This window comes from Anomaloglossus baeobatrachus, chromosome 6, assembly GCF_048569485.1.
Source record: "Anomaloglossus baeobatrachus isolate aAnoBae1 chromosome 6, aAnoBae1.hap1, whole genome shotgun sequence".
NCBI classification, from domain to species: Eukaryota; Metazoa; Chordata; class Amphibia; order Anura; family Aromobatidae; genus Anomaloglossus; species Anomaloglossus baeobatrachus.
This window is the reverse complement of record NC_134358.1, coordinates 350,073,515-350,094,713: the sequence shown is the minus strand read 5'-3', so window position 1 is coordinate 350,094,713 and position 21,199 is coordinate 350,073,515. Positions and strand designations below refer to the sequence as shown.

Below are 21,199 nucleotides of genomic sequence, written 5' to 3'. Positions count from 1 at the left end.
ATTATACAAACGTTTTGTCCCCGCAGGAATGCTACCACCTCCCCCATTATTTTGGTGAAAACCCGAGGTGCAGATGAGAGACTTAATGGGAGGGAGTTGAACTGATAATGTCAGATGCCCCTTGTGGAAAACTGCGAAGCGAAAAAACTTTTTGTGGGCGTGAAAAAGCGGGATATGGTAGTACGTATCTTTTAAATCTGTAGTGGTCATAAAAAAATCCCGGACCGACAAGGGGCGTGGTGGACCTGACGGACATTTTGAAACGCCGGTAGATGACGTGGCGATTTAAGGGCTTGAGCTTGATTATTAACCGAGATGTGCCGTTTTTTGTTTTTTTCAGGAAGGGACGGGAGTAATGGCTAAACCCCGCCTCCGACTCTGGTACAACCCCTATTTTTTTTGGAGGTTTTGAATACAGCCCATGAGAGTGACATGACTTCCCCGGGAGGGAGAGGAAGTGACCAGAGTATAGAGAGGAGGATAAGTTGGAATAAGTGGTTCAATAATACCTCCTCTGCCACTGACTTAGGAATGCTGACAGTTGACCTCCTATCCTGATGGCGTCATTGCTTGTCTTGCTGCGGTCTACGATCTTAAGACCTTTGGGATTGAAAGATGCTCATTCCTCTGCCCCCTTTCTGGTAATCCCAACAGCCTGTCTTACCCTTCCCTCTGTAATTGGGTAGATATATTCGGGGGGGGGGGGGAATGAAAAATTTTCTTATGTGGTTTGTCTTCAAGCAACAGTTTCTTCTTGTCCGTAGCCTTCTCCAGAAGCTCTTCTAGGGCTGGACCAAAAACATATGCCCCTCTAAACTGAAGAGAAGAGTTTCACTCTGGAGGCCGCATCACCGCTCCAAAGCTTAAGCCAGAGAGCTCTTCTCACCGCATTAGAAATGACTTCGCTTCGTGCTGCTACACGGACAGACTCCGCAGAAGGATCAGCCAGAAACCCTGTTGCCTTCTCTAGGAGCGGCAGGGAAGCCAGGATATCTTCCTTGGGGGTGTCTTGGGTAAGATGTTCCTCCAGCTGTCACAGCCATCTGTCTGAACAAGGAGCGGGCCACACAAGTAAAGGCGACCCTTGTCTTAAGGAGAACCGCGGATGCCTCCCAGGATTTCCGAAAGAGGCTGTCCATCTTACGGTACATGGGGTCTTTGAGTTGAGACGAATCTTCAAATGGTAGGGTTGTATTACTTTCCACTCTGGCGACCTGAATATCCACCTTCGGTATATCCTAGCAACAGGTGGAATCTTCTTCCAGCAGGAATCTATTTCTCAATTCATGGGAAATGGTAAGGAGTTGCTCCGGGTTTCCCCACTCCTGTAAAACCATCTCAGATTATTTCGTGGACCGGAAATCCCAACTTCTTGCGGGTCCTAAGGCCCCCGAACATTTCGTCTTGTACCGATCTAGTAGATTTTTCTTCTCCTACCCTCAGTCTCCCTTACTGCACCTAAAAGTTCATCCATATCCTCCATTGAGAAAAAATATCTGGCTTCAACTTTATCCGAAGATAAGCCATCATTCTCATCACTCGTCAAACATCTCTTCCGGATCAGAGGAGGGCCCCACCAAATAATCTGACTTTGAGTCCTCCACAGGGTTGATTTTCCTTTTCTTAGGTGCAAAAGGTGCATCGGGGGTAGTTGTGAAAGGGACGCCAGGAAGGACTGAATCTCCTGATGGACCATATTTTTAAGTTCATCCATAAGGGAGGGTTGTTCCTCTCTTACTACCTGATCGGTACAGGGCTGACATAGCTTGTTGGAATATTTAGCAGGAAGCTTTTTATTGCATATCATGCACCTTTTGATAGATGGTTTCTCCTCCTTGGGGACAGGAGCCTTATCTCCCTAAGGGGGAGAGAAGAGACCATTGAATACAAGCACTCAGAAGTGAAGTCTGCTGTCATATTATAGCCCACCACCTGACCTAACCCCCTAATCACTGTTACTCACAGAACCGGGGGCTGAGCTGGGCTCCACAGATGCAGAGCTAGTAGAGCGATCTCCCGCCATCCTAGTCCTGGGGAGTGCTCTTACCTGGGTTCGTTATGCGGTCGGGGTTATATCCAGCTGTGGATGACTCCTCCTCCTCTATCGTTCAGGAGGGCGCAGGCTTCCACAGGAGCGAGTGCCGGCATCCAAAGGCAGCGACGGCGTGTGCGGTCCACAGTGGAATGCATAAACTTGAAAGTGACGTCATCAAAGGACGCCAACGTCACTTTCACGCTCCATCGTCATCACGTGTGGGAGAGGAGGAGGTGCCATGGAGCTGCCGGAGGTCCATGGAAGTCAGTGTGCCCTGCTTTACCTCAGAGGCGCAGGACGGGCAGACAGGTCCCGAGTCCCAAGGAGACGGGAGCAGTGGTGGAGGAGATAGGAACTTGGCCCCCAACCTCAGCTGCCCGCAAGTAGCCTAATGCCGCACTCTCATCACCGGCCACGAGAGCACATCAGTAACCTCTCATGTCCCATAGGGACAGAAAACAAACGGAGATGGGAGGTGGGGAGGGGTTATTTAACCTCTGTTTACTGTCCCTAATAGGGCAGAGAGTTAACCTCCTCTATAGCTGTCGTGGAGGGTGACTAGAGAAAATGGGGGTAAGGGAATAATATGGTGGGAGAGAGGAATGGCTGTAAGGAAGGGGAGAAAAGGGAAAGGGATGAGTAGAACGGAGGGGAAAAAGGGTAGAAGGGAAGTGCAGAGAAAGAGGGAATAGGAAGTAGAAAAAAGAAGAGGTGGAAAGAAGGGGATAGTAAAGAACGGGGAGGAGAAAAAACTGCCCCAACCTACATTTTCCATAAAACAGCAATAGTTTTGGCAAAACAATCAAGTCCTCAAAAGCCCCAACATGGAACAGGACTCAATCCTAGTGTTCAAACCATCTCAGCCGATATAACGGAGGTAAGATAGTACTTAAAAGTACACATGACCACAACAAAATACTTTGCTTATTTTAAAGAGGAAAACAACAAAAAGAGGACTAAATATCCTCCACAATTTAAGATACTCACAGCAGGATAAAGTAGTGGTGAACTGCCCAGGCCAAAAAAACTAATGGACTACCAGGATGCAGCCAAACTCCAATAGATGGAAGTATCACAGGTGCAAGAGGAGCAAATCACTCACAAAAGTCCAAAACATGTTGGGGGGGGGGGGGGGGGGGGGGGGAAATCGCTGGATGATAAAATTGCACACACTAGGTGGCTTGCATAGGGCGTCGTTCACGCTTACAGGTGCATAGTAACCTAGTCAGCAGCCTATTACATGCCCATACTATTCGATCAGGTGGGCTGCCTGGTACTAATGTACACCATATAGTGACAGAGTCTCCAATATGCAAGTACCAAAAAAAGGGGCCTGGCTGCACCCTTTTATACAAGCAGTGATCTGGCAAGCCCAGGGGGCATGTCCATGTCACATCAGGGAGTAGCTACAGTTACACACTGCAAATCCAAGATGGCAGCTACCAGTGTGTGTGTATAAATAGAAATCAAATAAAAAGGAAATAAACAATGAATTTAATTTTGTATTAATTGATTCCATAAACAATGAATTTAATTTTATATTAATTGATTCCATAATCAGTATTTATTAATACAACAACTACAATCGTGGCACCTTAACTTTAAGATTTGTTTTAAACTCTGTGTCAATTACTCCGTAAGACCAAGATCTTGAAGCTAATTAAAAAAAAAAAAAATTACATTTGTATCAAATGTTATACTTCCACATCCTAATGTTATAAAATTCTGCGAGTATAACGCTCACTGGTGATGCGGCAATGAGCGGGAGTGGAACCATTGGACCACAGGGTGAACCGAGTCCTAATCTCATGTAAAGCTGATGTTCTCATCGGATCTGCAAATGTGTCTATAAGATTGAGACATGCCAGAGACATGATGACTAGTGATGGGCGAAACCCCCGAAGTTCGGAATCGGGAGACTCGCCCAAACTTTTTGCAAAGTCTGGGGCCGGAGAGAACGTGAACGTGCGTCTGAACACTTTACAGTTATGGGATGGGGCGGGGGGTGTACTGTAAAATAAAGAATATAGTTAATAGTATAATGACAATGTTTATTATTAAGTCCAGTGACGCGTCCTGCAGACCCGCTATCTTCTGGACGCTTCTGCTTCCGGGTTCAATCATTAACTTCCGGAGGTATTCACTGCACTACTCGTCACTTGGTAATCTTCGGCGTTTTTCGGCTGTGTTCGCGGTGACGTCTGGGTTCACACGAGTCCATGGTATAGCCATGGACTTGATTGAACTTTAACTGTCACTATCAGTGTCAGCCTGCTTCTGGCTCTGTAGAGATGCCTGTCTGTACAGAGCGATGAAGCAGAGCTGACATTACTATCCATGTGGACTACGTTGGACTAAGGATTTTTCTTTATAAGATGGAGTCTCTAAATTTTTTTTATTTTTCTATGTGTTGGGTTTTTTCTTTTTACCGTTTACTAAAAATTCATGGTAGCCATCTCTAAATTAGCGTGACAACATGAAATTCAAGCTTAGTACCAGCTGAGATTACGAAGCTGGTATATAACCCCTTTATTATCCACGTGCCAATGCCATCAGGGCCACTGGACGAGCTGGGTAAAGCGCCTGGAAATGGCGCTTGTGCCTGACCGGTGATCAAAATACGGCAGGAACCCTAGTTTTTGTTTTTTGTTGTAATTATTTTAAATAATTACAAAAAAAAAATTAATGGGTGGCAGCCTGTAACCATCTGCTTTATTTGCACTGAGAATCAAAAATACCGCAGAGCACTACGCATTATATATTATATTACATTATCTATATATATAATTGCCTTATTCTGCCTGCCTGCCTGCCTGTCTGCCTTTAAAATTGTGTCCTTACGGTGACAAACAGCGGATTGGCCGGATGTTGTGAGTGTGTGAGCGCGTATGTGCGATATCGTCAGTGTGTGTGCGCGTGTATGCGATCGGGTGTGTGCGTGTATGCGATCGGGTGTGTGCGTGTATGCGATCGGGTGTGTGCGTGTATGCGATCGCGTGTGTGCGTGTATGCGATCGGGTGTGTGCGTGTATGCGATCGGGTGTGTGCGTGTATGCGATCGGGTGTGTGCGTGTCGGTAGAAAGCAGAGGAGCACTGCGTGCAACACAGCTGCTGGGACCGCCCACCGGAGGGCACAGGCAGAAGTGGGGTGTGAGTGTATGCGATCAGATGTGTGCGTGTATACTGTCTGACGTGTGACTGTGGAGCACGATGGGGGGGGTGCGCAGCATGGGGGATGGAGCACGATGGGGGGGTGCGCAGCATGGGGGATGGAGCACGATGGGCGGTGCGCAGCATGGGGGATGGAGCACGATGGGGGGTGCGCAGCATGGGGGATGGAGCACGATGGGGGGTGCGCAGCATGGGGGATGGAGCACGATGGGGGGTGCGCAGCATGGGGGATGGAGCACGATGGGGGGTGCGCAGCATGGGGGATGGAGCACGATGGGGGGGTGCGCAGCATGGGGGATGGAGCACGATGGGGGGTGCGCAGCATGGGGGATGGAGCACGATGGGGGGTGCGCAGCATGGGGGATGGAGCACGATGGGGGGTGCGCAGCATGGGGGATGGAGCACGATGGGGGGTGCGCAGCATGGGGGATGGAGCACGACAACACCCAACACACAAACAACGCGACACACACATATATGCACATGCCGCACAACACACCCACGCAACACACACACACACACACACACACACACAATGCTAGACACACAGCGCTCCACAAACAACGCAACACACAACGCAACACACAAACACCGCCACACCCAGAACATGTACAGCGCCCTACACAAACACTTGGTAACTACACACAATATCTCTATATCTATATCTATATATATATATATATATATATTGTGAGGTAGCGTCGTCGGCTGCGCTGCAGAAGACACGGGATCCAGGCACCAAGGTTCACAGCACACGGTTTATTCCAAAGAAAAAAGTCCACAATATTACATATGTGCCTTTCCGGCAGAGAACTCAGGGAGATGTGATCACCCCCTCACACCCGGCACACCTGCCCTTGTTCCTGAATCTATTTATCCCTCCCTTCAGCCTGTAGGGAAAACAGCATTAACCCTATAGTGGATTATCATGGAGTGAGCACAACCGGGGCGAGACATACCGGCCGTCATAGATAACCCCGGTCACAGTCTCACATACCCCCCCCCTCAGTTCAAGCGTGCGGGGTTGAACTCCTGCCATCAAACATGGGCCGCGGGACAAGGCATCGGCGTTGCCCTGCAACCTACCGGCCCGGTGTTCAACCGTAAACCGAAAGTTCTGCAGAGAAAGGAACCACCGGGTAACCCGGGCATTCCGTTCCTTGGCGGACCTCATCCAGACCAGTGGAGAGTGATCCGTCACCAAGCGAAACTGCCGTCCCAGCAGGTAATAGCGTAGGGACTCCAAGGCCCACTTGATCGCCAGACACTCCTTCTCCACTACGCTATAATTCCGCTCGGGAGGGGTGAGCTTCCTACTTAAGAAGGTGACGGGGTGTTCCACCCCCTGAACCACCTGAGACAGCACTGCCCCCAGGCCGACCTCCGAGGCGTCAGTCTGTACTATGAACTCTTTCCGGAAATCAGGGTTTACAAGAACGGGCTGTCCGCACAGGACCTCCTTCAGGGCCCGGAAGGAGTCCTCGGCCTGCGGAGTCCAGCGCACCATGACGGACTTCTTGCCTTTGAGAAGGTCCGTCAAGGGGGCTGATAGTCCCGCAAAATCTTTTACAAACCTCCTGTAGTACCCCACAATACCCAGGAAGGCCCTAACCTGCTTCGTGGTCAGGGGTCTAGGCCACTTCTGGATCGCCTCAACCTTGTTAATTTGGGGCTTAATCACTCCTTGGCCTATTACGTAGCCCAAGTAGCGGGCTTCCGTGAGTCCCAACGCACATTTCTTGGGATTGGCTGTCAATCCGGCTGTTCGAAGTGCGTCCACCACCGCTTGTACCTGTTCCAAGTGGGTCTGCCAATCGGAGCTGTAAATAATGATGTCATCAAGGTACGCTGAAGCATACGCCTGGTGGGGTTCCAGCACTAAGTCCATCAACCTCTGGAACGTGGCCGGAGCGCCATGTAACCCAAAAGGCAAGACAACATAGTGGAAGAGACCCTCCGGCGTAACAAAAGCGGTTTTCTCCTTGGCGGACTCCGTCAGTGGCACCTGCCAGTACCCCTTGGTCAGGTCGAGCGTGGTAAAGTATCGCGCCTGTCCCAGCCTATCAATCAGCTCATCCACCCGGGGCATGGGGTAGAGATCAAACTTGGATATTTCGTTCAATCTCCTAAAGTCATTGCAGAACCTTAAGGAGCCATCGGGTTTTGGTATTATGACAATCGGACTAGCCCATTCACTCCGGGATTTTTCGATGACCCCCAGGCGTAACATTGTCTTTACTTCCTCCGATATGGCTTGTCGTCGAGCCTCCGGTACCCGGTATGACTTCAGGCGTACCTTCAGGTGGGGCTCGGTGACAATATCATGTCGTATCAGACTGGTCCTACCGGGCAGCTCGGAGAAGACATCGGGGTTCTGCTGAACCAACCGTCTGGCCTCTCGCCTCTGTGTCTTGGTGAGGGCTTCTCCAATCCTTACTTCCGGTTCGTCCCCTCCGGAGGTCGCTGGAGCCGGATGTGAACGACCCGAAGAGGAGGGAGGTGGGGAAAAAACAGCCATCAGGTTTTCCCGTTCCTGCCAAGGTTTTAATAGGTTGACATGGTATATTTGTTCAGGTTTCCGCCTACCGGGCTGCAATACTTTATAGTTAACCACCCCGACTCTTTCCTTTATCTCGTAGGGGCCTTGCCACTGAGCCAGGAATTTACTCTCCGCCGTGGGAATCAATACCAACACCCGATCCCCGGGATTAAAGGTCCGCACGGTGGCTTGTCTATTGTAGCGGCCGCTTTGCGCGGCCTGAGCCTCCTGTAAATGCTCCTTCACAATTGGCATGACCGCGCTTATGCGGTTCTGCATACCCAAAATGTGTTCAATCACACTTTTATGGGGGGTGGGCTCCTGCTCCCAGGTTTCTTTTGCCAGGTCCAACAATCCCCGGGGATGTCGCCCGTATAACAATTCAAAAGGCGAAAACCCCGTGGATGCCTGTGGCACCTCTCGTATGGCAAACATCAAATAGGGAAGCATCATATCCCAGTCTTTCCCGTCTTTGGAAATCACCCTTTTGAGCATGGTTTTCAGGGTTTTATTGAATCGTTCCACTAAACCATCCGTCTGAGGATGATACACAGACGTACGCAACTGCTTGATCTGGAGTAGCCGGCATAGCTCTTTGGTCACTTTAGACATGAATGGGGTCCCCTGATCCGTAAGGATCTCCTTGGGCAACCCCACCCGGCAGAACACAGCAAACAACTCCCGAGCTATAAGCTTGGCTGCAGTATGTCTGAGAGGTATCGCCTCTGGATACCGGGGTGGCATAGTCAACGATCACTAGGATATGCTGGTGCCCTCGAGCAGACTTTACGAGGGGCCCCACCAGATCCATTCCTATCCGTTCAAAAGGGACTTCTATAATGGGTAACGGTACCAACGGACTGCGAAAGTGGGTCAGGGGTGCGGTAAGCTGACACTCCGGGCAGGTTTCGCAGAACCGTTTTACCTCCCCAAAGACCCCGGGCCAATAGAACCTTTGCAATATTCGCTCCTGCGTTTTCTTGACCCCTAGGTGACCACTCATCAGGTGTTTATGAGCCAAGTCGAGGACCCGCCGGCGATACGGCTGGGGCACCACCAACTGCTCTACCCCTACGCCCCGTATTTCATCTACCCGGTAGAGTAAATCCTGCTTAAGAGCGAAATGGGGGTATCTTACCTGGGCACCAGGCAGCTGTGCCACCCCGTCAACTACTGTCACCCGACTCCGGGCATGTATTAATGTAGGGTCCTGGAGTTGGGCTGTCCCAAACGTATCCGGGGACGCCTCCAACTCCGGGATGGGCTCGACCGTCTCAGCCTCTCCTGCCAATACCTCTAGGGGCGACCTATCAGGTTCACATCCTGTCCCTATCATGGGGACCCCTACGGCAGGCGTCCCGGATTCAGGATTGTAGGGCTCAGGTCCCGGACTGACCAATATCTGAGGGGACTTAGGAGGTCCCTTCCATAAAGTCCAAAAATAGGGCAGATCCCTTCCTAGGATCACATCATAGGGAAGAGTATTAATAAGTCCCACCTCATGTTGCACCTGACCGCAAGGTGCTGTGATGGTGACAATCCCCGTGGGATAGTCTCGGCGGTCCCCATGTATGCAAACCACCCCCACGGTACGTCCGGTGGCCTTTACTTTAGCCCTTAGGGTTGATCGCACAAGGGTCACTAAGCTTCCGGAATCCAACAAGCCTGTAACCGGACATCCATTCACCTGAATTTGGCACAAGTGGGGCTCAGTCTCTGGGTAGACCAGGTCAGCGGTACACACCACCTGAGCGTACATTGAACCCCGCCGGGTAACCCCACAATCCATGGGCTCCGTGGTGAGTGGACACTGGGCTTCCATATGTCCCACCCGCTGGCACCGCCAACATCTAATGGGGAAGGACACCCCCTTGACGAGTTGTCGTTTAGGGTACATAGTTTTCCGGACCTCAGGGACGGAGGGTGCAGCTTCAGACGGGACGGTAGCGGACTCCCGCACCGGTGTCAGCGGTGGGTCCTTGGCCCTAGGCTTGGAGGGGCCGAACCGCCGGGCGGTACGCAAAGTCTCAGTGTCCCGTATCAAGTCCTGCGTAGCCACATGCCGCTCTACCAGGGACACTAATTGGTCCAGGGTACTCGGGTCACCCTGTCCGACCCACCGTTGAACGGTGACGGGTAAAGTGCGCACAAAACGATCCACTACTACCCTTTCCACCATTTGCGCCGGGCTCAGAGTGTCAGGCTGCAACCACTTTTTTACAAGATGTAACAAGTCATAGGCCTGGGAGCGTACGGGTTTGGCTTCCTTAAAGAACCACTGATTTACCCGCTGAGCCCGTACATAGGTATTCACCCCCAACCGAGCCAGTATTTCGGCTTTCAGGGTCACATAGTCAATGGCGTCCTCGGTACAGAGGTCCAGGTATGCTTTTTGGGGTTCCCCCGTCCGATAAGGTGACAATACCTCAGCCCACTGCGGGGTCGGCAGCTTTTCCCGCTCGGCCACCCGTTCAAACACCGCCAGGAACGCTTCCACATCATCACCCGGGGTCATCTTTTGCAACGCTTGTCTCACCGCTTTCCGGACGCTGCCGTCATCACCCGATCCCGGGGTTGTTGCTGCCGGTCCGGCACGGATCGACTTGGCCAGGAGAACCATCTGTTCTTGGTGCCTTTTTTCCTGCAATTGCAAGGCTTGCTGCTGACGTGCATTGGCCTGCTCCATCTGTTCTTGGTGCACTTGCAAGGATTGCTGCTGACGTGCATTGGCCTGATACATCTGTTCTTGGAATTTTTTTTCCTGCATTTGCAAGGATTGGAGCAGGTGTGCATTGGTCTGTTGCTGCTGTGCATTAGCCTGAGCCAAATGCTTTAGTATGTCCTCCATGGCGTCGCCGGGTTTGGGCTGTAGTATAGCCGCTCGAATCCAGGACATGTGCTACTGGGTCACCAGGAATGGATGCTACACCTCACCGGCTGTCATGCCTGCATTCTCCACCATATGTGAGGTAGCGTCGTCGGCTGCGCTGCAGAAGACACGGGATCCAGGCACCAAGGTTCACAGCACACGGTTTATTCCAAAGAAAAAAGTCCACAATATTACATATGTGCCTTTCCGGCAGAGAACTCAGGGAGATGTGATCACCCCCTCACACCCGGCACACCTGCCCTTGTTCCTGAATCTATTTATCCCTCCCTTCAGCCTGTAGGGAAAACAGCATTAACCCTATAGTGGATTATCATGGAGTGAGCACAACCGGGGCGAGACATACCGGCCGTCATAGATAACCCCGGTCACAGTCTCACAATATATATATATTATATATATATATATATATATATATATATATATATATATATATATATATATATATATATATATATATATATATATATATATATATATATATATATATATATATATATATATATATATATATATATATATACCATTAGACAAAATGTTTTATTGCCAGTACCGCACCATTTTGCTGAACACAATGTGTCACAATTGCGTTATGAGATCCTGGAGCAAGTCCCGCAGCATAGGAGAGGAGGAGACCGTGTCAGGGCATTGAAGCAGCGTGTATATGTGTGTTATATATATATATATATATATATATATATATATATATATATATATAAACACACATATACATACACACACACACACTGTCATAGCATATCAAATCTATATTTCTTGATTTTAATAAATCACATTTTTGGCTGTGTTACAAAAAACAAGTTACATCATAATCCCTATTCAATCCCAGTGGATGGAGAGACTGCAATCGGTGTATCCAATATAGCTCACGCTGCTTCAATGCCCTGACACGGTCTCCTCCTCTCCTATGCTGCGGGACTTGCTCCAGGATCTCATAACGCAATTGTGACACATTGTGTTCAGCAAAATGGTGCGGTACTGGTAATAAAACATTTTGTCTAATGGTATATTTATGGTTAGAAAGCCTCTCTTTTAGTTTCAGAGTTGTTTACCCGACGTAGATAAAACCGCAGGGACACTTCATAATGTATACTATGTAGCTACTGTCACAAGTGTAAAGGTGGTGTCACACATAGCGACAACGACGACGCTGCTAAGTCACCATATTCTGTGACGTAGCAGCGACGTCCCGTCGCTGTGTGTGACATCCAGCAACGACCTGGCCCCTGCTGTGAGGTTGCCGGTCGTTGCTAAATGTCCTGCTTCATTTTTTTGGATGTTGCTCTCCCGCTGTGAAGCGCACATCGCTGTGTGTGACAGGGAGAGAGCGACGAACTGAAGCGAGCAGGAGCAAAGAGCCGGCGTCTGGCAGCCTGCCACGGTAAACATCGGGTAACCAAGAAGCTCTTTCCTTGGTTACCCGATATTTTCCTTAGTTACTAGCATCCGCCGCTCTCACGCTGCCAGTGCCCTGCACACGTAGCTGGAGTACACATCGGGTAATTAACCCGATGTGTACTCTGGCTAGGAGTGCAGGGAACAGGGAGCCGGCACTGGCAGCGTGAGAGTGGCGGACGCTAGTAACTAAGGTAAATATTGGGTAACCAAGAGAAGTGCTTTCCTTGGTTACCCGATATTTACCTTAGTTACGCTTCCACGCGTCGCTGTTGGCTGGGGACTGGTCACATCTGCCTGTTTGACAGCTCACCAGCGACCATGTAACGACGCAGCAGCGATCCTGATAAGGTCAGATCGCTGGTCGTGATCACTGCTGCGTCGCTATGTGTGACACCACCCTAATATCCTCTTATCTTAAATGATTCTCCCGTGCGGGAGTGGGGGGGGTGTGAAAGGAGTCTCCGTTTATGATCCCTGAACAATGCACACAATTAAGGCACGGGAAGGTGCCCATCACTAGGGTAGATAAGGTTTGTGCTAATTTACTTTTACCACTTAAGGTACCGCCACACATAACGAGATCGCTAGCGAGATCGCAGCTGAGTCACGGTTTCTGTGACGCAGTAGCGTTCCAGTTAGCGATCTTGTTATGTGTGACACCTACCAGCGATCAGGCCCCTGCTGTGAGATCTCTAGTCGTTGCAGAATGGTCCAGGCCATTTTCTTCAAAGGCGATGTCCTGCTGGGCAGGACAACATCGCTGTGTTTGACACTGTGTGACAGGGTCACAATGACTGCTGAGATCGTTATACAGGTCGCTGCTGCGACCAGTATTGTTCCTGCATCGCTGGTAAGATCTGACTGTGACACATCTCACCTGCGACCTCCCAGCGACTTACCTGCGATCCCTATCAGGTCGCATAGTTTTTGGGATCGCTGGTAAGTCGTTGTGTGTGACTGGGCCTTTAGATCTGCTCTTACAATTTTATATCTCAAATTCTGCGATCTACGGTGACAGATTAGAGGGGGCAAATTAAATTCTTTAATTTTTGGATAAGAATTAGATATTACATTCCAATGTTTGTGCAGAATACAATGTACAAAAACGGACCACGACTGATATTAATAAACCCAATGCGCTTTTTCTTTGAAACAGGTTTTTTTACATCTTTGATCTTTTAATAGGGATTTGGGATACCCTCACTGAGAAACATTTTTAGACATTTCTTCAAGCTTCATCTCACATAACTGAGGGTCGGTAACGATTCTGCGTACCCTCTGATATTGCGAATAGGGCAATGATTTCTTTAAATGTGGAGGGTGGTTACTAGAGAATAATAAATTGTTCCTGTTTTTTTATATAAATCTGTAGTCAGGGTGTTTTCAATACCCTTGGTAACCATCACATCCAAAAAACTAATTTTTTTCATAAGAAACCTCCATAGTAAAATTTAATTCTACCCAAATTGTACTAAGTTCCTGAACAAAAACCTTGAGAGCTCGAATGTTGCACTTCCACATACAAAAAATATCATCTATAAATCTTCGCCAAAATAAACAATGGTTTTTAAAAAAATTTGAATAGATGAAATTATCTTCAAGCAAAGCCATATAGGCATTTGCATATGGGGGTGCGACATTCGAGCCCATCGCGGTACCGCACCGCTGTTTGTAAAACATATCCTGAAATAAAAAAAATAGTTTTCTTCCAAAATGAGATAACAGATCCAAAAACAAATCCTTCCGTGTGTCAGTGTGATTGGACGATTGTAACAACCATTTCACAGCCCTTAGGCGGGCTTTGCACGTTGCAACATCGGTAATGTGTTACCGATGCTGCAGCAATAGTCCCGCCCCCGTCGCACGTTCGATATATAGTGAAAGCTGCCGTAGCGATTATTATCGCTACGGCAGCTTTACACGCACATACCTGCCGTGCGACGTCCCTCTGGCCGGCGATCCGCCTCCTTCCTTAGGGGGCGGGTCGTGCGGCGTCACAGTGACGTCACACGGCAGGCGGCCAATTAAAGTGGAGGGGCGGAGATGAGCAGGATGTAAACATCCCGCCCACCTCCGTCCTTCTCATTGCAGCCGGGAGGCAGGTAAGGTGAAGTTCCTCGCTCCTGCGGCTTCACACACAGCGATGTGTGCGGCCGCAGGAACGAGGAACTACATCGTACCTGTCGCTCCCCCGGCATTATGGAAATGTCGGAGGCTGCAGCGATGATACGATGACGACGATTTTGCGCTCGTTCATCGTATCATCTAGGATTTACACACTACGACATCGCAAGTGACGCCGGATGTGCGTCACTTTCGATTTGACCCCACCGACATCGCACCTGCGATGTCGTAGTGTGCAAAGCCCGCCTTATTCTTTTGCTATGTACAATGGACGTATACAAGTTGCAAACGTCTAGGGTGACTAAAAATCTTAAAATCAGTAATGATGATTTATTAATGTCATTCAGAAACTGCGAGGTATCTAATAAAAATGACGGTGTAGACTTTATCAGAGGGGTTAGAATCTTCTCTAGGAAGATAGCTGGTGCTGACAAGATCGAATCTGTCAGTGCCACTGTCGGCCTCCCGGGCATTTTTTCCAGCGATTTGTGCATTTTAGGCAGTGCATTAAGAACTGGAGTAATAGGATGTTTATTAATTAAAAAGGAAACTTTTGTCATCAATCGTTTTTGGGGCTGAATATTTGATGACAAAACATTTTCCTTTTTAATTAATAAACATAGCAAAGTACATAGCAAAGGAATAAGGGCTGTGAAATGGTTGTTACAATCGTCCAATCACACAGACACACAGAAGGTTTTTTTTTGGATCCGTTATCTCTCATTTTGGAAGAAAACTTTTTTATTTCAGGATACGTTTTACAAACAGCGGTGCGGTACAGCGATGGGCTCGAATGTCGCACCTCCATATGCAAATGCCTATATGGCTTGGTTTGAAGATAATTTCATCTATTCAAATAATTTTTTTAAAAACCATTGTTTATTTTGGTGAAGATTTATAGATATTTTTTGCGTGTGGAGGTGCGACATTCGAGCTCTCAAGGTTTCTGTTCAGGAACTTCGTACAATTTGGGTAGAAATAAATTTTACTATTGAGGTTTCTTCTGAAAAAATTAGTTTTTTGGATGTGATGGTTACCAAGGGTATTGACTACAGATTTATATATAAAAAAAAAAAAAAAAACAAAAACCAACAGACAGGAACAATTTGTTATTATTCTCTAGTAACCACCCTCCACATTTAAAGAAATCATTCCCCTATTCGCAATATCAGAGGGTAAGCAGAATCGTTACCGACCCTCAGTTATGTGAGATGAGGCTTGAAGAAATGTCTAAAAAAAAATTCTCAGCGAGGGTATCCCAAATCCCTATTAAAAGATCAAAGATCTAAAAAACCTGTTGCAAAGAAAAAGGAGAAGCGCATTGCGTTTATTAATATCAGCCGGTCAGTTTTTGTACATCGTATTCTGCGCAAACATTGGAATGTAATACCTAATTCTTATCCAAAAATTAAAGAATTTAATTTGCCCCTCTAATCTATCACCGTAGATCGCAGAATTTGAGAGATAAAATTGTAAGAGCAGATCTAAAGGCCCAGTCACACACAACGACTTACCAGCGATTCCGAAAACAATGCGACCTGATAGGGATCGCTGGTAAGTCGCTGGGAGGTCGCAGGTGAGATGTCAAAGACCTTACCAACGATGCAGGAACGATACAGGTCGCAGTAGCGACCTGTATAACAATCTCATCAGCCACTGTGACCCTGTCACACAGTGTCAAACACAGCGATGTGTCCTTGCCCAGCAGGACATCGCCTTTGAAGAAAATGGCCTGGACCATTCGGCAACGACTAGAGATCTCACAGCAGGGGCCTGATCGCTGGTAGGTGTCACACATAATGAGATCGCTAACGGGATCGCTACTGCGTCACAGAAACCGTGACTCAGCAGCGACCGCTAGCGATCTCGTTGTGTGTGACGGTACCTTAAGTGGTAAAAGTAAATTAGCAAAAACCTTTTCTACCCCTGTGATGGGCACCTTCCTGTGCCATAATTGTGTACATTGTTGAGGGATCATTAACGGAGACTCCTTTCACCCCCCCCCCCCCCGCCCCCGCACGGGAGAATCATTTAAGATAAGAGGATATTACACTTGTGACCGTAGCTACATAGTATACATTGTGAAGTGTCCCTGCGGTTTTATCTATGTCGGGGAAACAACTCAAACTAAAAGAGAGGCTTTCTAACCATAAATATACCATTAGACAAAAAAATGTTTTATTACCGGTACCGCAGCACTTTGCTGAACACAGACACAATGTGTCACAATTGCGTTCTCAGATCCTGGAGCACGTCCCGCAGTCCAGGAGAGGAGGAGACCGTGTCAGGGCATTGAAGCAGCGTGAGCTATATTGGATACACCGATTGCAGTCTCTTCATCCACTGGGATTGAATAGGGATTATGATGTAACCTGTTTTTTGTAACACAGCGATACCTGGTATGTAATATTGAATTGATGTAACAGTTTATTTTTATTTTATTGTTTTTTTCTTCAAAAGAAAAATGTGATTTATTAAAATCACGAAATATATATTTGATATGCTATGACATTATATTTGCAATATTATAGTTACATGGAAAATGTAAAATGTATATTTTTTGGTGTTCAGATGTTACATATGTAATTTTATAGCAAGGGGGAAAAAATGTAACCCTTTGAGGCTGTTCAATTCTAGTTTCTTTACATGTTAAAATCCAGTGTAATTGTGACTGAACCATCATCTCAGTTAATCTGTGTGTTTTTGATTTAATTGAAATGAGAAAACATATATGGAAATTTGTTCAACTAATTAATTTAATATGCAGATGAGATAGGTGGGTCAGTCACAAAGGAAGTAATCCACTAATTGTTTGTATAGAGTGTTGTTTGTATTGTTTGTTTGGAGTGGCGGCCCTTTGTATTAGTTATACTGTGGATGCCTTCCTTGGACACGTGCACCGTGAAGGATGTGTGCCGCACGGAACTTCTGTTTCTGTGTATATACACACACACACAGTGTGTGCGCGTGTGTGTATATTATATAGATACACATCCATACATACATACATTAATTAGAAGGTGGAGATACAGAACAGGTTTTTTTTTGTTTTTTTGTGTTTTTGGTTTTTTTTTTGGGGGGGGGGGGGGGGGTCTGGTTAGCTGACGGGAGGAACTGCCGAGAGGAGTACTGGCGGCAACCAATAGTGATCTGCAGCCTGAGCCTGGTATTGTACTATAGATCTCATGCTGTGATCACCGCAGCATGTACTCACCTCAGACCTTTGCTCCAGGTAGCTTCTCCTGTCACCGCTCTATGCACTGTCAGGAGGCTGCCGAAAGACAGCAAGCTGACAGGGGGAGCTGCCAGGAGCAGAGGTCTGAGGTTAGTGCATGCTGCAGCAAGCGATGATCACAGCGTGACATCTATAGTATAATACCAGGCTCAGGCTGCAGATCACCATTGGTTGCCGCCAGTACGCACCTCGGCAGTTCCTCCCGTCAGCACTCTGTGCTCTGCACAGAGGGTACACAGAGCAGTGTGGGATGCTGGAGGGGCACAGAGAGCACTGGGGGACACAGTAATATGGGGGCAGAATATACTGGGCCCAGTATAGAGTGGGTAACATACAGTGGGGCACTATGCCAGCCATTGTCGGTGACACCTTCCACAGTTCAGGATCACTTTGCAATCACCAACAAAATTGCTCCACACTAAGATCCTAAACTTCATCCTCCTTTATCCTTTTGCAAACACCCAGAAGGTGAGGGGAGACGTGACATCAGACACATGACAACAGATTCTGTCTAGTTTTACTGCAGATGTATTGTGAGCTAGTTGAATACTAGGTTTCAACAGCTGTTCCCTCTAGTGTTTAAGAGTGGAAAATACCAAACTTTGTTATTTTTTTATATTTTGCTCAATTAAAAACAAATTATAATATTTAAACAAAACATAAATACTTTTCATTTTTTTTCAGTTATTGAAATGTACAGTTAGGTCCAGAAATATTTGGACAGTGACACAAGTTTTGTTATTTTAGCTGTTTACAAAACCATGTTCAGAAATACAATTATATATATATATATATATATATAATATGGGCTGAAAGTGCACACTCCCAGCTGCAATATGAGAGTTTTCACATCCAAATCGGAGAAAGGGTTTAGGAATCATAGCTCTGTAATGCGTAGCCTCCTCTTTTTCAAGGGACCAAAAGTAATTGGACAAGGGACTCTAAGGGCTGCAATTAACTCTGAAGGCGTCTCCCTCGTTAACCTGTAATCAATGAAGTAGTTAAAAAGGTCTGGGGTTGATTACAGGTGTGTGGTTTTGCATTTGGAAGCTGTTGCTGTGACCAGACAACATGCGGTCTAAGGAACTCTCAATTGAGGTGAAGCAGAACATCCTGAGGCTGAAAAAAAAGAAAAAATCCATCAGAGAGATAGCAGACATGCTTGGAGTAGCAAAATCAACAGTCGGGTACATTCTGAGAAAAAAGGAATTGACTGGTGAGCTTGGGAACGCAAAAAGGCCTGGGCGTCCACGGATGACAACAGTGGTGGATGATCGCCGCATACTTTCTTTGGTGAAGAAGAACCCGTTCACAACATCAACTGAAGTCCAGAACACTCTCAGTGAAGTAGGTGTATCTGTCTCTAAGTCAACAGTAAAGAGAAGACTCCATGAAAGTAAATACAAAGGGTTCACATCTAGATGCAAACCATTCATCAATTCCAAAAATAGACAGGCCAGAGTTAAATTTGCTGAAAAACACCTCATGAAGCCAGCTCCGTTCTGGAAAAGTATTCTATGGACAGATGAGACAAAGATCAACCTGTACCAGAATGATGGGAAGAAAAAAGTTTGGAGAAGAAAGGGAACGGCACATGATCCAAGGCACACCACATCCTCTGTAAAACGTGGTGGAGGCAACGTGATGGTATGGGCATGCATGGCTTTCAATGGCACTGGGTCACTTGTGTTATTGATGACATAACAGCAGACAAGAGTAGCCGGATGAATTCTGAAGTGTACCGGGATATACTTTCAGCCCAGATTCAGCCAAATGCCGCAAAGTTGATCAGACGGCGCTTCATAGTACAGATGGACAATGACCCCAAGCATACAGCCAAAGCTACCCAGGAGTTCATGAGTGCAAAAAAGTGGAACATTCTGCAATGGCCAAGTCAATCACCAGATCTTAACCCAATTGAGCATGCATTTCACTTGCTCAAATCCAGACTTAAGACGGAAAGACCCACAAACAAGCAAGACCTGAAGGCTGCGGCTGTAAAGGCCTGGCAAAGCATTAAGAAGGAGGAAACCCAGCGTTTGGTGATGTCCATGGGTTCCAGACTTAAGGCAGTGATTGTCTCCAAAGGATTCGCAACAAAATATTGAAAATAAAAATATTTTGTTTGGGTTTGGTTTATTTGTCCAATTACTTTTGACCTCCTAAAATGTGGAGTGTTTGTAAAGAAATGTGTACAATTCCTACAATTTCTATCAGATATTTTTGTTCAAACCTTCAAATTAAACGTTACAATCTGCACTTGAATTCTGTTGTAGAGGTTTCATTTCAAATCCAATGTGGTGGCATGCAGAGCCCAACTCGCGAAAATTGTGTCACTGTCCAAATATTTCTGGACCTAACTGTATTTTGGGGGATGGCAACTTCCCTTTAATCCTTTGCTTACCTGTGGGAAATGGAATTCTTGTATTGCAGAAATCTTGGCTACAGCAAGATGCCACGTTATAGACAACACCATTAATGTTGGAAGCACACATGAACGGTCTGTCTGAAGGAACAAGTTCTGACTTTGCAGCACACAAACTGTTACGGGTTTCCTTGCCATCTTGGATTAGAAGAGTTGCTATGCACAATCCATCGGTCACACAGGTTTGGTTGTCTTTTACACAATGTTCACAAAGACACTTCAAGGCTGAAAAAGAAGGGAGAATAAAAAGGGGATCCATGAAAACGTATCAAAATATATATATTTCAGAAAAAAGCATATAGCTACCATATCTTATTTCTAGGGCAGTAGGCTGTATAGGGTCAGCATGTTCAGTGGATATCAGTTACAGCTGACAAACTCCAACTGCAGTAATTAGCAATGGTTAAGTAAAAGCCAGAAAAATGTCAAAGCATAATAAGGCTATGTGCCCACGTTGCATTCTGTCCCTGCAGAAATTTCTGCAGCTTTTTGAACAGCACACGTGCGCTTCAAAATCGCTGCAGAAACAGTGCGTACTGAAAAGCCGATTTCATGCGCTCTCAATACAGCCCCTCCCATATACAGAGCGGGGGCTGCATGCAGAGCGCACAAAAGAAGTGACATGTCACTTCTTAGAACGCAGCGATTTGGCAGCATGCAAATCACTGCGTTCTAAAATGCAACGTGGGCATGGATTATGCACAATCTTCATAGATTGTGCTGGGGATGCAGGACGCATGCAGTTACGCTGCAGTGCAATACACAGCGTAACTGCATACAAATACGCAACGTGTGCACATAGCCTAAAAGATCAGCATTATTTCAAATTTGCTAGCAAAGTGCACCTTCTGTGTCACCAATAGCAAACTCTGTGTGACAATAACTACCCCAACACTTAAACCAACCGTCGGCACGAAATCACAGCTAGTCATCTGAATGCCTGTGTAAACAGGCATTTAAAATAAAATTTGCCCGATGAGATTCATCGCATACCTCACTTCACCTAGGATGCCATAGTTCTCAAACGTTTTCTGTCATGTTGATTGATCTTCAGAGTCCTTTCACATATTTGCAGATGTTCGTTCCCTTGATCGGTGTCCAGATATGAATTAATGGTGTTAATCGTAATATAGCTACATGGAGTACATTTCCATGTAAACATAAGACATGCCATGCAGTGACTGACTAAGGCAACAGTCACACTTCCGTTGTTTTGTATCAGTCAAAATCCGCCGCTTTGAGAAACAATGGAATCCGCCAAAAATGATTTGGCAGATTCCGTTGTACTTGCCAACAGTACAGCCATTACATTACAGGATGAGTAGCACATATGCTACTATACAATTGGCTTACCTGAGTGTTATCA

General features: G+C 46.9%; 1 protein-coding gene across 2 annotated transcripts in view; it reads right to left on the bottom strand.

The window, feature by feature from the left end:
* The window catches only part of TGFBR1 (transforming growth factor beta receptor 1), a 349,773-nt gene that overhangs the window by 298,768 nt on the left and 29,806 nt on the right, over positions 1-21,199 (bottom strand). For both annotated transcript variants that reach the window (XM_075315001.1, XM_075315000.1), the window contains exon 2: positions 19,813-20,058. In XM_075315001.1, coding sequence (XP_075171116.1) covers positions 19,813-20,058 — 246 coding nt within the window. The remainder of the gene's footprint in view (positions 1-19,812; positions 20,059-21,199) is intronic.